This window comes from Anabas testudineus, chromosome 17, assembly GCF_900324465.2.
Source record: "Anabas testudineus chromosome 17, fAnaTes1.2, whole genome shotgun sequence".
Lineage (NCBI taxonomy): Eukaryota > Metazoa > Chordata > Actinopteri > Anabantiformes > Anabantidae > Anabas > Anabas testudineus.
This window is the reverse complement of record NC_046626.1, coordinates 20078765-20099841: the sequence shown is the minus strand read 5'-3', so window position 1 is coordinate 20099841 and position 21077 is coordinate 20078765. Positions and strand designations below refer to the sequence as shown.

Here is a 21077-nt window from a genome sequence, read left to right as displayed (position 1 = left end):
GGCGGGAAAATGAAGGAGGAAAGGAAGATGACATCCTCTTAAAACATCAACGTCACAGGGACACCCCAGTTCTAGTTTCTGTGAGGACAACAGAATAAATATGAATAATACGTGAAGGTGCGGCCGGGTTAGTTTTTACCTCTACGATCATCTTGACAGTGGGCAGCGTGGTGGCAATGTTCTGCGGGTGAGGCGGTCGCACCGTGATCGGCACACAGCCAGCGTAAAGGCAGCCGTAAAATGCAACGATGAGGTCGATACCTGCAGGAGGAGAGGAAACAAAGGAGAGTAAGAGGTGTAGATATGGAAAGAGGAGGGAGGAGAAGTGAAACAGAAAGGGGAAAGATGGAGAGAGCGGTGAAGGGGAAACAGAGAGATGTGAGGGAAAGACGTCAAAATTCAGAGAGAGGGAGCATTAAAGTGGAGAGAAATGCACCAACAGGAGAAGAAGGAGGGGAGATAAAACAAGGAGGACGAAAGAGACAGAGGTGAGAAGGTTAAATATTGAGTGGGAGACTCTGGAGGTAATTAATTGAATTCTACTTTAAAACACGCTCCTCATGTCTGGGAATTTGTCCTGCACGGCTGCATCCGTCCTGCTGTGATGGACGCCGGGCTCCGTGTCCGTCTCAGAGGGAAATTACAATTCTTTCCGTTCTCCCTAATTCTCCCTGCGGCACTCTCTCGTCAATCTGAACGCCTGACTGAACTCTCTGAACGCGTTTGTCTCGTCCTTCCTCATTTAAAACCTTCCAGAGTGTGTCCTTGTTTACATGTCAGCACACAAGTTAAAGGATGATTACAAAGTTTGAGCACATCTTCACCTTAATGATGAACACAGTGGCTCAGCGGTGGAGTAGAGCACTAACGTGATGGGCCAGAAAAAAAAAGGTGTACACTTGAAATACTACTATTATTATATGTACCATATGTAGACTAGATCATCTACCACGAGCACACTGAGGTGCTGCTTCTTCACTGTTTGGTACCTGGAGGGTAGACAAGTGCGACGTGGTCTCCATCCTGCAGGTGGCCCCGTTCACCCAGCATGGCGGCAATCTTCTCTGCTCTCTTATGCAGCTGAACACAAGTCAGAGAGCTGGCTATCGTACCCTGGAGGACAGACAGAGACACAGAAAGATGACTGACACATTCAATCAGGACACGTGTGTATCAGCACACGTCATGTCTTATTTTCTACCAGTGGATCATAGTGACAATATTCAAACTAACATATTACATCAGAACCAGTTCACATAAACAAACTCCATCATAACAGTGATTTCTAGTCTTTCTTTTTGTTTACAAAGATAAAAAAATGTCATAAATATGGAATAAATCAGTTTATTGCTTTCGTTCTGTCATTTCACAAACACAACAAAAGAAAATCAAGCACAGTATCATTTAAAGCAAACAAAAGAAGTGGCTTGTATTGTGATAAACATAAGAAGGTTTAATATTAGTGGCACAAAATGGGATTCATGATGTTACACTGATGTTAATTAATGTCTCTTGCTGTACCTCTATTTCAATAAATTCTACTGTACTACAAGTGCAGGGTGTCTGAGTACAAACCATGATGTGTAATAAACCGAACATTGGAATTAATTTCAGGATATCTCTGAACCTAACGACCTGATCAGCAAACTGACATAAAATATGAAACGATGCACATTCTGTTTGTGATGTGAGTTCTTACTCTGGAGTTGAGCAGTGTGTACAGGATGTGGTCTGGAGTGGTCTGGGCTCTCCACTGTAACACCTCGGACAGGAAGAGGAACTGGAAAACACAAACAACAAACAGGAACAGTGAGACAGGGAGACGAGACATAGACGTAAAATCCAACACATCCGTCCAAAACCTGTTGTACAGCTTACTTATGATTGTTGAGTGTTGAATTGATTGTTAATAAAAGTTGATGAGTATATTCACAAAAACATCCTTCAGACATTTATACTTTATGCATTACCATGGACGTTCCATCCAGCACCATCATCTGGTCTAAATTTAAATTCATCGACACACTGATTCATGATTAAACACTGTGTATTTATTTATTACTCGTGTGCAAATAACAAAAACTATCACACTAAAAAATAAGAATATCAGCAAATACCAACAAGTTATCGTGAACATTTAGAGCTGCAGCAGGTGAACGAGCTCTACAGCATATTTAACAGTTTAAGAGCTCATATTGAGAGGGAATACTGACAACGCATGCCCATAAAATGTTGGTAGCTTTAGTTTTAAAGTTTTAAACGGTGTAAATCACGTAGAAGACAGGAAACAGTAAAGAGAAGAGAGAGGTGGTGAGAACAAATCAAAAGAGGGAGAGATGTTTTTGGCTTCATGATTTTTTGGATTGCTCAGGTAATTCATGTTCTGCCAAACTAAAGTCTGTTTTATGTGTGTGTTCATGCTGCCAGTCCGTCAGACAGATTCATCTCTCAGTCTTAACCTGTCGATCGTGAAGCAAACGGACCTCCGCTCTGTGCTGCACCATGTTAGTCACGACTATTACATCTAATACATCGAATGAGCCTAGCTGGTAAAAAAAAAAGGGAATTATTACACCAGAGGAAACTTTAAATGAACCTTTGTTCCTCCAGTTAAGGATTAAAATAAGAGTTTTTTTGACTGATGCAAGTTGCAGAAATAAAAACACTGAGTGACAGCTGTGATTCAGATCAAAACCTCTACTGTACGAGGTTTTTTATGAGCTTAAGGCACTTTGGAAGGAAGCTGGAATCAAATTCCAATTCCCTTATACCACTTGCGTAGTATAAAGTAAATTGTTAATATAAAAGCAGTTTAAGTGCAGCTTGAAGTGGTCGTTTAATATCCGAGTTTGCCCTCCACACACAGAATGAAGCCCATACTACAGCACGTCTGATTTACACGGTGCGTCTGTACGATCATCGCACAGAACTGTATGTTTTATATGAGCTGTCACAAATACAAATGCTTCTGTTGCCATAATTGTTAATTTCATTGATTCTCTTGCACAGGAACTCTTTAATTGTCGTATATATAACCTGCTGAAAATATCACTCTGCTTCTTTCAGCCCTGAAGTTTCTGTTTGAATGTTTAAAGTCGCGCAGTTGATCCGAGTTTAGCTGACGAAACACTCTCTCGTCTGCTCTACACCAGCTTCATGCATCGCAAATCTCGGGGGGTGAAATAATTTAAAGGAAGTTTCTCCCCTCCTGATGAAAATATCACTCAGCTGCTTGTCAGTGCGACTCTGAGGTTTCATTAAACTTTCATAACAGCAAATTAAAGTCTGCTTCTTTTCCACTTCTCTGCCTCATATATTAACATCCACCACTTGGTGAGGGCGTTTATCCAAATCACCTCGCAGCCTCCAACGTGTCTGTGATTTCAAGCCAGTGAGCTACAGGATCCTCTAGAGCTCGACTGAAGCTGGAACCCGCCTAAAGATAAAATGTTATCTTGCTGAGAGAGGACTGGCAGCGGTAAACACCGACACAATGAACCCCTGTTTGCAGGTGGAGTGTGTGTTCTTGTTAGATTCCAGGTTGTAGATAGAAATCTGGTCTTGAATAGTAGAGTAAATGTGTTTGTGAGCTGGTTTTGACTTAGTTGATATAGTAAAGTCTGCAGCGTCACTATCAGATGGAATGATCTCACAGCATCTTCCAACACTTAAAGTCATCTGAGTTTACATTAAAACAATGATTCAAACTCAGAATCATTCTGATCAACTGCTTTAATAAGAGTCTAATGTGAACTCCTGACCGCTGACGCTGACCTGGTGCCAGAGACTGCTCAACAGTGTAAATGTGAATCAGTCCACCTCCTCTGGATAAATAAATGTTATGAGAAGAAAAAATCAGCTTTCACAAGATCACACAGAACAAAAGTACAGCTCCGGTGAAAGAGGAGCTCATTCATACAGAGGGCTTGGTTTTCACATTGATAGACGTGGGGGGGGGGGGGGTGGCATTACTCAGGAATGAGGGGTTTTGCAGGCAGTGATGGATGAATGAACAGACAGATGAAGAATGAGTTAAAGGACATGATAATCACAAGCAGCCGTAGGAGTCAAACTGTATTTCTACAATACAGAGTATGTAAACATGCTGCTGTGCACAAACAGTTCACGTCCATTTCAATTCAAATGTGAAAACAGCAGAGCACGTCTGTCCAGTTCTGTGATGCTGAGGCTGTTGTCCAGAGCGATCAGCGTGTTTCTAGTTACAGCAGCACATACGTTCATTTACTGGAGGAAACAACTTGTCATCAAGGACGTGTGTGTTTCTTTATATCAACACTTCTTGATGCTAAACAAGAAGCTTGTTGCTCCGTCTATTTGAAGTCTCTCTTCAACCAGAGTCTGATTTCTTCCTTCACTTCATCAAAACAGACTTCAGCAGCCATGATTTGATGGATTCCAGTATAATGACGACTTTAATTCAATCACTGTAATAGAAGGTAACAGAAAGTGACTGAGCTTGTTTGTTGTTGAAATTGAAACGTCTGGAGGTCGGGGGAGTTTTCAAAAGCCCGCAGAACACAAGGTTCATCGACATGTGTTTGGTGACATCCCAACAAGCCACCGAGCTGGCAGCGTGTTAATGCAGAGTGTGGCTGATGACACGGGCTGCTGCAGCCTCCCGGCGCGCTGCGGTGGAGGTGGTGGTTGTTATTATTTGGGGCCTGTCTCTTCTCATTAGCGTCTGCAGACTGTGTGCAGCCGCCGGCTGCCTGGAGCTGTAACTCAGAATCACTCCTGTCACTAACACAGCCTGCCTGTTGCTCTCCATCACGTCTGGTCTCGCTTCTCGAATTACTCCGTGTTGTTTTCTCTTTATTTATAATTTTCTCTGACCCAGTTCTTTCTTGCTCTCATCTTGATTTCTTATTTTCAGATCTCACTTTATTTCTTCATTGACTTTTCTTTGTTGTCTTAACTTTGAATTCAGTTCTGAGACTGATCTACTGTAAACACACTCCGTTTCTCCCTCTAACTTCACCTACTGGTATCACATTTGACTTGTTTTGTTCACTTTCCATCTTTGAACAGAATAAATAATCAACCCCCCCCCCCAGACTTCCTGTTTCTTTCTGTATCTCATACTAAACCGTTTCTGACCAGCAAAGGAAATTTAACATAGAATTAAGGCAAAATGAGCAAACACAAAACAAGTTTATCCAGTTTGTAAATGTAAAAAAAACTAAACATGTTTATGATGATGACGATGAAAACCAGCTGACCCCCTCTCACACACACCTTCCTTGCCTGGTCATTGTCTTCGATCTGACCCAGATCCCTGCCGCTGGCCTGAGCGATCCTCTTCCCCGACACCAGATTCCCGACCATCACAGACGCAGGACCGATCTCTGAGGAGGACGAGGAGGAAGATGAATAATAAAAAAGGTATGAGGAAGAGAAATAAGTGAGAAAGAAATATCATCTCTTGTATAAATGCTCTTAAATACATGTTTCCAGTTGTTAGTGACACATATTTAACCTGTGGTTGTTTAATGTGATGATCCCAAACCTCAAAAACTGAGTCCACCCCCACATTCATCAACACATTAGTACCTGGCTGTTTCTGCCTGGGTTTCGGCAGATTGGTGACACAGGTGTGTGGACACATCAGCACGTTGCAGGGGTGCAGCGCCCCCTCCAGGAAGAGCTGCTTGGTCTCCGACAGGTGGATGCCACCCAGGGGAGTTTTGGGCAGAGTGTTGGAGGGCACCAGAGCCAGGCAATACACCCCCACTTGGTGGATGCTGTCTATCGCCTACAAATGTGTTGGAAAAAAAACAAGTCACAATTAAATTGTTTAATGTAAATCAACACACTGATTTGAAAGGACACACAGAACACGGGGGATGCTGGGCAATGTTATGAAGATGAACATATGCAGCACAGTGTGCAGGAGCTTCTTCACGTCAGCTTTTTCTCCAATGCACCTGTCGCACAGGTGTGCAGCAATTTTCTCTGTTATTGTACAGTTCAGTCAAATGATGGTCACTTTTTCTTATAATTTGTCTATATAAATGTTATCATACAGTATTTCATATAGCGAAGCGCCGCACATCCTGTCAGTGCTGTCACCGTGACATCACATCATGAAAACACTGAGTGCTTCTACAACCAGACGAGCTGAATGGAAAAACAGCCCGACAGTATCCATGATGGTAAAAGAATAAAGAGATCTGGTTTTATTGCAGCCATAAAAATGCAGACAGCTTTTAGAGTTCCACCGCAGTCTCCACGCCGGCTTAAACGGATCTGGAGTTTGAGATTTTATCTATGGACAGTATGAATGTACAGCACAGCATCATATACTGTACATGTGTCTGTGTGGGTGTGAGAGCCAGACGTGCGGTGTGAAGGAATGTGAGCGGGTCGTTTCTTCTTTTTATGAAGTGGTCTGTTAAAATGTGCTGTTTTCCTCGGCTGGTGTGTGTTAATGGATATGTCTGGTTTTATTAGATTATTTTCTAATTGTCAACAAATGCAGTGAAAGAACCAACAATGTGTTCGTTCATGTCTCAATACTTTGACTATTTCAAGCACATCACTTCCTACTGAGGATGCAAATCTTTAAAAATAGGTCAAACTGCAAAGAAAGTTAAAAAGCAGAGATTGAATCCACATTCAGGGTCTAGTGAGTATATGTGGGAGCAGGATGATGCTGCTCCTGATATCCAAAGTTAGCTAAGAAGGGTGAACAGCTAAGTTAGTTATTGAGTCACATGAGCTACATATTAGTGTATCCATCAGTTCTAGGAGCTATAAACTGGATTTTATTTTGAAACCTGTTATGCCGGCACTCCCACTGTTTCATTTCTATTATATTATTGTATTTTTAATATATTATTTTAGCAGTTTACCTGCAGAACTCGGCTCATCCACTGGAAGCTGTCCTCTTCTGTGGAGTCTGGCCGCTGCTCGGCCACGACCACGATCCTCTCATCGTGGAGCACCGTGATGGAGAACACTGCTATCCTGCAAAACACACAGAGTCAGAGCTGTTCTCTGCTAAATTAAATGATGAACCACAAATGTGTCAGTCATGGTAAAGCTCCCCAAACTGCAGTTTAATCTCTACGAAACCGTATCACCTTCAAATGATGAGGATTTACTTCAGGACCATCAGGTTAGACTGTGTTAGTTTTAACTGATTTACCAAATAAACAGATGACGTGTAAATACATTAAACTTATGATTATATGTACTATTGTAAATTAAAACCTCTAACCTGCCCCTGTACACAAACTTCATTGGCTCCACAGCGAGCGCTGTGGCTACAATGTCGTCGGCGTTGTGCCGACGTCCCCCAACCACCATCAGACCGTCCATCTTCCCTGCCACAAAGATCAGACCTGCAGGTCCGATGAACCCAAGCAGACCGGTTCTGGTGAAGGGAAACTCACTGACTGGGACTCCACTGTTGGACACTGGGAAGACCTGAGAGGAAGCACGGTGCAGATTTGAATGGAAGGAAAGAAAATGCAAAACACAAGTGCAGGACAAAGTAAAAGCCTCCACAGACTCACCTCGAAGGTGTTCTTAGTCATGCCCGCCAGGCCGTAATAGGAGGATCCGGTGGCAACAGTACAAACACAGAGCTCTCCGATCTCGTCGGTTTTACAGAGCTGAGGGACACCTTCAGGCTTCACCACGCACATCATTCCTACAGACACAGGGAGAGAAAGAAGAACGGCATGAAAAATCAGCAGCTGGTTTCTTCTCACGCTGCAGTTAATGTGATAAAATCTGATGGAGGCAGGAGGAGTTTCGCTTTCCTGCAGAGTTTAGATCGGTGGGAATAATTTTATTCCCATCTAAGCAAAAAGGAAAACAGCTAAACTCCCTTATGTACAGTAAACAAATCCTACTTCCGAGGAGTAAATCTAAAATGATACCAGTGAAGTGAGATGAGTTTGAAGGATTTCAGATGAGTTGACAACAGAAAGGACAGAAAAGAAAGAACGGAGAGGGGAAACAATGAAATGTCCGAGGTGAAATAAAAACAGTAAAAGAAAAGTGGAAAACTGAAAAAAAGCACAGTACAGTAGGAAACGGTGTAAAAAAAGTTTCCAATGTGAAGAAGAGGTTTAAACTTGTGGCGGTGATTTTATCATTTTAGGATCAGATCAGGTCTGTCTCACCTCCGGGCATGACGGAGCCGACATCCTGCAACGTGAGCACCGACAGCTTCTCCTCCGAGTCGACCCGGATCACACCGTGACTCAAACCCTGCATGGACAAAATGCCGCGACCAGGGGGGGTGGTGCCCTCCTCCAGCGGCCTGCAGAAGAATAGGAGACAGAGAGACGCTGTTAATGACAACAGTTGAGGAAGACGTGGACAATTTTACTAAGCAGGAAGATTCATTTTATAAGTTTTAGCAATAATATGACATCAAGTTGAGGACAATTTGAAAAACGAAGACATTCTTGGTAAAGTGAGAAGTAACTTTTTAAATTGCAGTTCAGGTTAGGATTAGAGGCTAGAGGTGTGTGTGTGTCCCGTTATGTGATTTTTATGAGTGTTGAAGCCGCTCTCCTCCAAATAAAGTAAGTTCATTACTGCCACACCCGCTGAGGCCAAGCTCCATTTATTAGCCTGTGTGTGGCACAAACTCAAACCCGCTGAGCTTTTACAGCGTCGTAATTTAGATCATGAAGCAAAAATTACAGCCGACATGTGAATGACAGCTGCCCTAACGTGGAGTTTACATGATGAACTGCAGCACAGATAATGAAAGAGGTGGAAAAGGTTCATGTCGTAAAATCCACAACACCATAAAGTCAGGACTTTAAAAATAGAAACAGGATGTGCACCTTCTTATAGCTACTGTCAGAGCCTCAGGGGAGCTGGCACAGGGACAGATGACCTCCGGCCTCAAACCTTTAGTCTGGAAGACGTTGAGGAAGGCGTCACAGGAGGAGATCGACCCTGAGAGACAGACACTTTGTTTATGTGCAGTTCAACATCACTGGCCTTATTTTTAAGTTTCAGTTAGATACTCGTGGTCCCCTGAGGTTAAACCTTTGTGTAACTTTACACATGTGCTTACAGGGATTTGAACCGTCGGCCACCACCAGCATGCGCAGGGAGCTCAGGTTGATGTCTCGCTGGTCCCGGTGGGCCACAAGAGCCCAGTGCATGTCCCGCGACTTCACACACGCCACTTTGGCTACACACACACACACACACACAAATTACTTTATGAACTTCTTAGAAGTTGATGAAATAAGAGGTGAAATAGATTAAACTGTGGTTAAATTACCTTTGTACTGACAGACTTTTTGGATCCAGGACAGAGGATTGACTTTCATGAGGGCATAGGGAATACTGATGACATGCATCATGTTCATCACACTCTGACCGAGAGAGGGGGGAGGAGAACAGAGAGGGAAACTTTTGAAAAGCACTTCTATTTTAAAGACTGAAAGTTCACAATTGTTGTTTTAATACTTAGTTGTCACCAACACAAGTATTACTGAGTTTTAGATGGAAGTAAAGTTACAGGAAGCTGAAGGAACATACAGTAATAATGGTTAATTTAACACAGTCATAGACATGAGTAAGACTTTTGAAGTGGTTTTTCTTACAGTCAGGACGGCGTGCCATAGTCCTACATCCTTCTTGAAGTCTAATACATTCACTATGGTCTCAGCTGGAGAGAGACAGAGGGGGGGCTCATTACAGGGCGCTGATATAAACGACTTCTGCTTCGACATCACATTTCAAACTACAAAACTTCAAGACCAATGTGCACGTTACCTTCTGTGTATGAGCAGGACTGTGTGATGGCCTGGCAGTGTGTCAGCATAGCTATCCTCATCACGGTCACGCCAAGGACGCTGCCGTCCTTACAGGTCTTATACTGTGCAGACAGACAGAGATGAATGAGACAATATTGAAGGTACAGTAGGTATACAGGAGCAATGTGTGCTCGGATTCTGTCCAATGCTTCAGAACTCATTGGACAGCTACAGAGCTTTCCAGGGGGGGAAATGATGGACACAGTCCTGATCACCTGATCTCAGACCGACTGAGCGAAGTGCTGAAAACTGGACTAATGACAAAAACGCTGTAACAAGCTGAAAATGGTTCTGGGAGCATCACACGGGTAAAAAAAGTATCTGACCATGTCTGTGAGTTAAAGATTTACCGGCCACTTTTCTAAAAAAAATAATATTTAAAGTTTAGCACTGGGCAAAAACATAATCACTGTATTTTTACAAACCAATAATTGTGGATATACTATCAACAGTTTAGTATTATACAGAACCAGTGAACGTGGCACCAACTTTACTTTGTTTGCATCTGTCAATCTACATTTACAGTATAAACTTTGTGCACTATGTTAAAATAGCCGTATCTTACAAAAAGTATGTCATATCCATTAGAACATTTAATTCACACATGTGCTGATGCCTAACAAACTTCCAGATATAAAATATAACCAGCTCCTTCTGTGTTTGCCTATTTTATTTGTGTAGGATATAAAACAATATAACAAAATACAAACTGTATTAGAGCAAACTTTGTCCATGTGACAAATATCTTTGTTGTCAGTTAACTGTGCAAATCTAGAAAAACATGAGACACTTTGACAATATTAATAATTTGGAGGCTTCACTCAGCTGTAGAAACGTTGACTGATTAATTTAAGGTACTTTCTTTATTGAGCTGCCAAAAGCAAAGTTATGTCCGAGAGCTGTGAAGTCGACAGTAATCCTTCAAAAATAAGATCTCTGTCTGAGAAGTTGGGCACCTATGTGACAAAATGACTGCTGGCATGAAATTGAAACACATTATGAGCGACTATTAAAGTTATGAATCACATCAAGGCTGTCTTTCAAAATATATTAGTGTTGCTGAGAAATGGAATAAAAAAAAAAAGCTCATTTCTTTGAGGAGATAAAAAAAGAGCCCGGGTAATTTTATCTGTCTGTGACGTGACTTCTGTTAAAAACAAAAAGGTCAATAGTTTTTCAATCATCCCGCTTGTTTCATAATCTCCCTTCAGTCCCTTCAGTGTCCAGCTGCTTAAAGGGACATTAGGTAAATTCAGATCAATCAGGGAGGATGATAGCATTGACCGGCCGTCGGAAGAGAAACGGTCAAACATCCATTCTGCTCTTGTGTGACTCTAATCCAAAAGACATGAGGCACCATTGATTTCCATTCTTACGGTAATAACTGGAACTGCAGAGGACGACGCTTCAGTGTTTGTGAATGTTTGTTACCTCAATGTAGGCATTGTCCTGGTTGGCGTCCTTGATATGTGGAAACCAGTCTCGGGGAGGTTTGGAGAGGTGTTTGGACTCCGTGACGAACCACAGAACTTTGGGCCAGCCTGGACACAAGAGGACACAAAACATCCATGTTTCCAATGTCTAAAGAAAAAGTCTCTAACATTGTATTAGGTAAGAACTAACGAAGTGTTGTTTTATTGTGAAGTGTCTTACACTCTGTATAATCAAGAACCTGAAGAACTACAGCAGAAATAATAAATGAATGTATGTTCGTCATAAAATGTACACTGAAAACAAAACAGTTTGTAGAAAGAAGGCTAAAATACACAAAGATCTTATACTGTGCAAACTTTCCTGGATGAATTATAAACATGAACATAATAAACTTCTCTTTAACTACTACTGATGCATGTGTTTAGTTGTTGATTCAGATATTTAAAATATATAGTATTTAAAAAGGAGACGGGCCATAAAATAAACACAGTTTCTATGTTTTACAGTAAATGATCAGAATGTGTATTGAGTTGTTCAATGCATGTAATCTAACAGGAATGAGGCATCTCATTTACTGTTCACTAGACAAGTCAACCTGTTTTTTATTAATAATGTTTGAATAGGTGACAAAAAAAACCAAAGAATCTTCTTTGAACAGGTTTAAATGGAAAGCACAGAAAAGATAAAAGTTTTCTGACAAATTAAGTATAAAAAAGAAAGTTGGCACAGAAAGTGATCCAGGTTTTATTAACATTAGGTTGAGTGTCATCAGCATATCGGTGAAACTACATTTCAAATTGGGCATTATTTGGTCAGTTTATACATGTGTTGTTGTATTTCTACTGTTTTAAATGTACATTTTTACACTGACAAGCACAGGTTGGTTAGTGCTGACTGTTTATACAGCAGAAAATTACTGAATGTAAAAAGTAGTGATGACTGTTAATGTCTGAATTAATGCTGATGGTCCTGCCGGGCAGAGAGAGACAGGAGAAACAATCAAGCATGTGAATGAGACGAGTTTAAAGCCTGCTGATCAATAAGGGGAGCACTCCACCTTAATGAGCCACACACACACACACACACACACACACTTCTAAATCCATGCTGAGTGAGGAGCAGTAAATCTGGCGGCATCATGTTGCTATTTATACGTCCATTACTGAAAAGCAAACAGACGTTATTAATCACTAGGAGATTCTCTCTCTCTCTCTGTTCATGGCTAATGTCTCTCTGCTCTTAATCTACCATGTGTCTCCTTCCATCAGTTTCTTCTTCTCCTCCATCCTGTCAGTTGTTTTCTATCGATTTGCATTCCCACTTCACTAACTCTCTCTCTCTCTCTCTCTCCCTCTGAGCTGTATTACTCTGTGTCTCTCTATCATCCTGTCCCTCATTACTCAGCCAGCTGTCTGCTGACATCAGTCTTTCCATTCATCCAACTGAGAGACAGAGGAAAGCTGCACTGAAACCTGAGGAGCGTGGCCACATTATGACCTCTGAACGCTGAGTGTTTGCATCACTTTACAGTATCTAATCACATTCTGTTATAACCAACACTTGTTTGTGTTTGTAAATGCATTTATTTGCTTTACAGTATGTGAAACACTGCATTGACTGTGTTTGCAGGGTGTTCTACCAATAAACCAACCTCGTCTGCTTTATTATAACAGGACTACTTTATTATCATTATTATTATGTATTACTATTAGCTGGGAAGTCTTACGCAGTATAAATAAAGTTGGCTTTAAATACAGGACTGCAGACAACAACATTGAACAGCTTTGACAGCTGCTTGATGGTGATAATCAGTGTTTTTTTAGTTATATCATCATCTTCATGCTACAAAAAGTCAGGTTCTGTCTTCATTAAGATCTTGATTCTTGATATGTGCTTATGTGACTGTATTACTAAGAATACACTGCATGCTGGTCCACGCACAGGTGTGACGATAGATCATTTGGGAGTGTTTGTGTATTTATATGCCACCTTTGAACTGTGGTATCTCTCCGGTTGGACTCTTGGGTAACCCTTTATGGCACGCATCACTGGTCAGAGCCACCGTCACTCCACAGCTCCCCAACAGAAACCCGATCTGCTGACTGCCAGCATCCTGAAGAGAGACAGAAGATGAAATGTGATCAATCAACTCTTCTTCTAATCAATCAGGGCTTTAATTAGACCTTAATTCTTACTGAAACTGACAAACCCTCACTGAGACCTCCACTGTCTCTGAGACACGCCCTCCTGATGCTTCCCAGAGCACATTACTGTGCACGGTGACAATCCAAACTCAGAGAAACCCACAACAACACCGGTAGAGATGTTTCTTCAGAGACATGTGGCTCTGATTACACCTCGGCAGAGCTCAGTGTGCTCTGTGCCGCACCATGACTCACCACAACAGCTTGGGATGACTCATGTTTTTAATACAATCCCCTGGTGAAGACTGGTGTGAATTAGCGCTGCAAGTTCTCTGCTCAACTAACTAATGATGTTTGATGTGAAGAAAAAAAATCAAAGAAACTGAAACTGACTGCTGGAAAGTCACGAGCATTTAACCTCTGAAGTAATTTACACGTTGAGGGTCGCTGAGGTCACATGTGGGTTGTTGTTTTATGTACTGTAACTGTGAAATGGAGACTTTATCATATCAGACACATGTACCTGGTAATTCACATGCTTTTCTTCATCCTCATCATTCAGCATCTCACAGTTCAGTAATTAAACACAGAAGATGAAACGCAACACATCCATTACATCATGAACACCTACCTTCCGGGTCAGCGGTACTTCTATTGGCACAGGGACGACCTCGGCGAGCAGGCAGCCGTAGAAAGCAGTCATGAAGGCAGCAGGGTCATTGTTTGGGAAGACCAGCGCCACCTAAAGGAAGGAAGATGAATAAAGCTTTACACCTTTAAATGTGAAAAGCATCACCCTGGTGTGTTTAGTGGGAAAAAAGTCAGAACAAAGATAAAATATGTATTTGGAGACTTTAGCATGTTTGTAAAAGATAACTTCTGTTTTCTTTTTCTGCTTTCATTATGTCATTCATCATCTTTCATTGTTTTCAGTGTGAACATCACTGTTTCCTCTCACTCCTTTTCTTTCCAGCATCTCTCTCCGTGTCCTTGCATAGTATCTCCGTTATAGTTCAGACAGTTCAACTGGACACTAAGGTCAATGTGAAGCAGGTAAAACTGATGGATAACAGCAGAAAATATGGAAACGTGGATAAAAAAATAGAGACCATAGAAAAAGCCTAAATGAAAAAAAAACAAAATTATTATTGTTGTAAATAAACAAGTATATTTGTTCTCTTTCTCTGTCATCACATGGAGGTTTGGTGTTGAGAGTGAATTTGATAAGAAACTTCCTATCAAAGTGAAACTACTGCAGAAAAAAATGTGTCATCATCATAATGAAAGGTAGTGCTTTCAGCAGCAGGACAATGCAGCATCTTCTATCGAAGCAGATTTCACCGACACAGCTAAACCAAGTTTAAATCCTGATACAGAATATGTTCATTTTCCATTTGAGCCCCATTGGTGAATGATTCTAAGGTCATATCTAGTCTGTGAAATCTACTCTGAAACTGTTTTTTATCTCTCATATTACACACTAACAACGACCATAACTAGATCCAACATGTTTCTGACGTCACGACTGACTCTTTATCTCCTCCACAGCCATGTTGGATCCAGTTGCATGTTGTGATGATAACTGTGAACTGCAGCTTAAGTGCTGCTTAATAGCTTCCATATACAGTACTGTGTGTGTGTGTGTGTGTGTGTGTGTGTGTGTGTGTGTGTGTGTGTGTGTGTGTGTGTGTGTGTAGGGCATGAGGTTGAAACTATATGCTAAGTGCACTTGAATGAATGAGGGCAGTGTAATGATACTAATGTTGATATGTGCAGGTCTCATTTGAAACGTTCAGGTTTCATCTGTAGATGATGCCAGTGAGAGGAGAAGAGAAACTACTGTGTTACTGTGTGTGTGAGGCTGTAGAGTTTAAACAAAGCTATATACAAATTTAAATTAGTTAAGGTTAAGGTTGAACTTTAAGTTTCCTGAACCAGTGTTCACTGGAAAATAGCAGGATTATTTCCAGGGGTTCAGAGTGATTCACCTGAATGAATTGAAGACACACAGTTCCACCTCTAGGTGGAATATGCATTTTATCAAGTTTAAAAGACTTGTGCAACTCACTAAGTAAGACATTAATGCAAAGATCTAATTTTGGAAATACATTCTGAAATATTTATGATTCAATAATTACAAAGTCAAACTTAGAACATTATCATATGCTAAGCTATGGAAACAGGTTGACTAAGACATAGCCAGAGGGGGTGCATGTGAGAACACAAATGTCCTGCTGGACCAGATATTCAATTTTTTTTGAGTCATGAGTCGTCTCCTGCACCCTCCACAGGTCACCTCAAAGTGGAATCACATCTACAAACCACTTTTGATTCCTTACTTGGCTCATTTCCTGAAATTGTCCTGAGCCAGCTCCTGCATGATGTCAATTCAAAGCTTCCTGTATTTTTCCTAACACCTTCATCTGATGAAATAAAAACACAACTCAGTAATTTCTAAGTAAAAATAATGTAATTTGTACTGAGTAAGAAAAAGGAGTTACAAAGAACCATCCACAAAAATACATAAAAACACACACGGGCACTGAGCCAGTCTCCAGGCTACAGGGAAATGGATCTTAAAATAAAGATGAAAGAGGGACGTGAAGAAGGGGACGGGGTGTCACATGGCAGCAGAACTATTACTGAACCTTTTCCACTTCATGTGTGGAGGCTGCGTGAAGAGGCCCTGCGTGCGATGTAATGATTATAATGACAGAAGGAAAGAGAGAAGGACAACACGCGGACATTTTTGAAAGTATTGAATAACGGCCTTGTGTCGGGTCACCAAGAATATTTGGGCCAGAACTCAGGAATCCTGAGAACTGCTCGGCTTTTTCTTTTTTTTTTGACCTAGTTGCTCTGTGAAGTTTTAATAACAAATGAAACCAAAAGAGAAGAAAAGAAAAAGAACTGATGTTCAAGAGTCCGGTCGACTATAAGAGCTGTAGCGACACACTGGTCGCAAAAAATGAGCGTGAAGATGTCGACAAGTGCAGATGCCACAGCTGGAACAGTTCATCCTGTTAAAAAACTACTTTTAAATCAATATATTTCCTTTTGATTATTGGGAAAACGTCTAGTCAATGTAAATGATGTTAGTAGGATAGTATAAACTATAGTTAATAAAAATAATGACGTGAAATAAATGGAAATTCAGGATTATGAGGCAACAGAAACGTGCAGGTGATAAAACTGAGGTATGAGGTGGCACTGTCTTGTCTTTTAAAGGTTTTACTTAATCCTCTTTATCCCCAGTGTGACATAAACCACAATGAGCTCTCACTAATACCCACTGTCTTTTTCAATGTCTTTATTTTGTCCATCACTGTTGCAAAGTTAAGTCTTTGTGCACGTCCCTCAAAATTGCTCTTAACTGCAGTACATGACTAGGTGTTCCATAGCACACCTGCTCAGGAGTCATGTCTTGATTCAAATTCTTTTGTTCATCCCTCCGTCTCCTCACTCTGTGTTTTATTTTTACTCACCCGGTCTCCAGGTCTGACGAGAGGCTCCTGTTTGGTTCCCAGTTTGTGCAGCAGATTGTAGGCCACCTTCACACTTCTGGACCACAGTTTCCCTACAAGCACATTCAGTGCATCGTTACACACAACATGAAATACGTGACCAGGAGGTCAAAGGGTGGATTGTCAGGAACTTTTCTCTATAAACTCTATAAAACATAAAAGAAAAGATGACATCACGAGTCTGCAGATAGAAAACAGTGCAGCTCTGACCGGTATACAAATAATCACGCTGATTTTATAACATACAGCAAATCAAACCCACCTCATTACTGTGGTGTAATTGGATCCATGGACAGTGATACTTCACACACACAGACACGACCACAGCACATCAGAGGAAGTCATAAAGGCCACATCAGTATTTAATTACACAGACAGAGGGTTCTGGTGTCTTTGCTCATGTATTTAGTCAGACGTTCACTGTTCTTTACGTAACATGGAGCAAAGCTTCACCTGCTGTAAAATATAAACCTGCTTTAAACGTGTGTCTTTACCTAAAGTTGACTATTATCATCTAATCTTTCAGTTTCATTTTCCTGCCAAGTGGAGCTGACGCTCTTCATTAATGAGGCAACTCATAACAACAGAATCGATTTCCTCCCTTTTCTTTTCTCCTAATTCAGACTGGCAGATGCAAACATTATGCATGAGCGATCCGCCGTGAATTTCTCATTGTTTTTCACGCTAAATGAGGATTTTCTGATGTTTGTCAGGACTAATGAATTGAAGAAAAGCAGCGTGGTGGGATTTCCATGTGGAAAATAGACAAAAACAAAGGCAGAGGCTGCAGTTTAGAGAAAGTGTGATTAAAATAATTGAATGAATTTAGAATTGAAAAACAGTCATCTGCATTCTCAAAGGTGACAATAGATAAAGTGGCTTATTTATTTTTATTAAGGATGTCAGAAGAGAAATCATACAGGTTACAGGCTTTGATGTGACGTTTGGAGGAATCATCACAACTAAAACAACTAAAACAAACCATAATGATCTTATATAAACTGTACTTACATGACACGGTTATATAATATGTAAATGTTTATTTTGGCCACTCAATTATTAGAATTAATTAATTTACAGCACTTTCACAAAAGTGTGATCATTGTGTGAACCAGAACCAGCTCTTTTTCTCTTTTGTAAAAGTTTAGTGTGAAAATTTACTGAGTAAAGGGTAAATTTTACACAACACACCAAACAAAAGCAGATGTACACAAAGATAATGAGGGAAAGATCTCACAGCACACAGAACCTGAACATCTGTCCTCCACATGCTGAACAGAATCCAAGCATCTCTATCGATAACGTGACTGACGGTAAATAACGTTTCCAGTTCTCTGTACAGAAGATCAAAGAACTCTTGGCCTGCTTGAAACCTAGTTTACTAATAGAAATCTGCCAATTTAGTGGGGTTATCTGCAGTGCAGAGAGCCCAGGGTTGAGTTTAAGGACAGTGGGATTCCTCAGTTATTCTGAATCCTCTGTTCTCCGGGGGAGAAGGACGACTCGACAGGAAGAAACAAAACAAGTTTGTCCTTGGTGGCCGACATCAAAGGGACGACACCACAGGAATGAAAGATAAGGGAAGATAAAGATAAAGAGATGTAAATTCAGCACTGCACACACACACACACACACACACACACACACACACACACACACACACACACACACACACACACACAGTCTCACCAAGTCGCTGTCTCTCTGGTGGAGGACTCCTGAGTGCTGGCTGAAGACATTTCACAGTCTGGTGAGCGCTCATATCACCTCATCACCAGCTGCAAGCTCAGTCCTCTCTCACACACACACACACACACACACACACACACACACACACACACACACACACACACACTGTACGCCTATTTAAAGACAGTCGATGCTCCTGTGATAATGCTGCTGCCTGTTCACATCGCTCCTCTGAGTTGATGATCGTGTGTACTCAGGTGTACAAATGTACATTCATGTAATTAACAGAGGTGGGAGATGGTGAAACACTCTACAAGTAGTCTGCTGTAGAAACGTGGACGAGGACTTCCTACATCTTTAGTATCTGACACTCAGTTTGCAGCAGATTCTTTTATATTAGTAACAAAAAGTCAAAAAACGATTTTAACAATCGAAGTGTTAAAAACAGAACAGATCGACTTTCTCTCTGACCTTCTTTCATTTTCTTTGTTTTCCTTCCTTTTATTTCACCTTTCCTGTCTTTTGACAGCTTTATTTTCCTTTATTTGAGGTTTAACACCTGTTTTAACAACCAATCAACCTTCAGCTGACACACAGATACAACACAGATGTGTGTGTCAGTAAATACTTTGTACTTTTAATTCATACATTTACCTTTAATCAGTCAGTTTCCACTCTTGTTCTGGGACATACTATAGTTTCCAGCAAAATGTGTGACTGCTTCTTTGAACTTTGACCCTCAAATCACCTGATGTTCTGTATTCTTCTCAGTATGACTTCACTCTCCTCGCTGCACAGATGGAACGTCAGACTCTAAATTCATGCAAACCCCAGAGAGGCGGCTCTGTTCACAGCAGCTAAATCTCTTTACACTCTCTGGAGCTGGAGCCATTTTCTCCGCTGCTGTTCAGGAGATGGATAACTCGGATCTGTAGCCTTCAGAACAAAGAAGCTCATTCCAGTTTGGAAATAGACTTAAACTGTGGCCCTGAACCGGAGGGTGAGGACGTGCTGTGATTCAGCTACGGTGAATGTGTTCTTGGAGGCAGTGCTGCAGGCGAGACCGTGTTTTGTGTTCCTTCATATTACTTTCTACAAAATTGTGTGTTTGTCTTTGACAGAGGCAAAATACTGAAAGACTGAAATATTCAAGTAACACGAGTCTGGATGATTCTAAAATTAGCAAGTTAACTGGTAACAGATGAGGGGATCATGACGGGGTGTAAAACGAGCATCCACCAAAGACTCGGAAGGCAAAGAATGATCTTATTTCACTGCTACTACTACTACTACTACTACTACTACTACTACTGCTACTACTACTACTACTACTACTACTACTACTACTACTACTACTACTACTACTACTACTACTACTACTACTACTACTACTACTACTACTACTACTACTACTACTACTAATATGAAATAAAAAGCAACAAATCAAAAACTTTCACTGTCACTGTAGCGGAGCAGCTATTTCGAGAGCATCTCCTTCACACTTTGCTAATAAACTTCGCACTCTGTCTGGCTGCTGCCATTAGTGAAATTAAGCTCACCCAGCAGGTGTTAAATATTGTTTGGTGCCTCTGTTAATCAGCCTGGGAAAGTCACCATACGGGCTGAAGAAACAGGAGGGAAAACTCCTATATCAGCTTTAACTATATCAGTGGCCCCTCGGTCCTACATGAAGACTTTCTTACCATAAGTGAGGACGTAGAGCGGTTTCCCATTGGTGTCCATGGTGGTAAGACAGGGCGCCTTCGGGGAGATTGTGCCCCACCTCTGCAGGGCCGCCTCCAGGGACGGGGGCCAGTTGGTTACCACGCCCAGCTGCTCACCCCGCATGACCACCATCTGTGCCCCCTCGGCCTTGGGCTGATTCGGGTCCGGCTGCTGGACTGGAGAAGGTCGGAAGAAAAGAGGAGGAGGAGGAGAAAGATGAAGATTTTATATAGATTTGTGATTTGAATCATTCTCTTTCTTCTCTGTACCTCAGCAGAGCTACACCGCTGTTAAAACATCACTGTGTGATAAAGAGATGTTCACTGCACAACATTTTTACCTGTATAAACCTGTTGACAAAAATACTCACAAAAGCACCAAATGGTGATTAATCCACTACTGAAAATTGTCCCCAACTATTCCTTCCTTCCTGTTTGAGTAAAGTTTGTTTGATATACAATAGCCTGAGCCTTTTTTAATAAAGATTAAAGCCTCATGGACTTGGTGCTGAGAGCCACTCAGAGAGTACAGAAGCCAGAACTGAGAGGTGGAATAATACACGGTTTAGGATCTGACATGAATTTGACTTGTGTTTTGCAGCTCTTAAAGAAAACAAGAAAATTAAATATAACAAAAGAAATGTGGAATGAATTGTTTAAATGCTTTTAAAAAAGAAACTGAACAGAAAATATGAAGTTTGTGTTGGTCTTTCTTTTCCAGATGCCTTTTCATACATGTTCACTCAT

At 41.2% G+C, this 21077-nt stretch overlaps 1 protein-coding gene across 5 annotated transcripts in view; it reads right to left on the bottom strand.

The window, feature by feature from the left end:
- Window positions 1-21077, bottom strand: part of LOC113171999 (disco-interacting protein 2 homolog C) — a 128064-nt gene that overhangs the window by 11949 nt on the left and 95038 nt on the right. For 4 of the 5 annotated variants that reach the window (XM_026374761.1, XM_026374760.1, XM_026374758.1 and 1 more), the window contains exons 8-26: window positions 20310-20507; window positions 16879-16970; window positions 14025-14135; window positions 13239-13362; window positions 11247-11356; window positions 9775-9877; window positions 9603-9667; window positions 9278-9371; window positions 9065-9184; window positions 8829-8943; window positions 8154-8293; window positions 7539-7675; window positions 7241-7449; window positions 6873-6987; window positions 5572-5773; window positions 5257-5366; window positions 1700-1780; window positions 990-1113; window positions 140-261 (exon numbers count right to left, since the gene is read on the bottom strand). In XM_026374761.1, the coding sequence (XP_026230546.1) occupies window positions 140-261; window positions 990-1113; window positions 1700-1780; window positions 5257-5366; window positions 5572-5773; window positions 6873-6987; window positions 7241-7449; window positions 7539-7675; window positions 8154-8293; window positions 8829-8943; window positions 9065-9184; window positions 9278-9371; window positions 9603-9667; window positions 9775-9877; window positions 11247-11356; window positions 13239-13362; window positions 14025-14135; window positions 16879-16970; window positions 20310-20507 (2372 nt within the window). The remainder of the gene's footprint in view (window positions 1-139; window positions 262-989; window positions 1114-1699; window positions 1781-5256; window positions 5367-5571; window positions 5774-6872; window positions 6988-7240; window positions 7450-7538; window positions 7676-8153; window positions 8294-8828; window positions 8944-9064; window positions 9185-9277; window positions 9372-9602; window positions 9668-9774; window positions 9878-11246; window positions 11357-13238; window positions 13363-14024; window positions 14136-16878; window positions 16971-20309; window positions 20508-21077) is intronic. The other variant, XM_026374757.1, reaches the window with a different exon arrangement.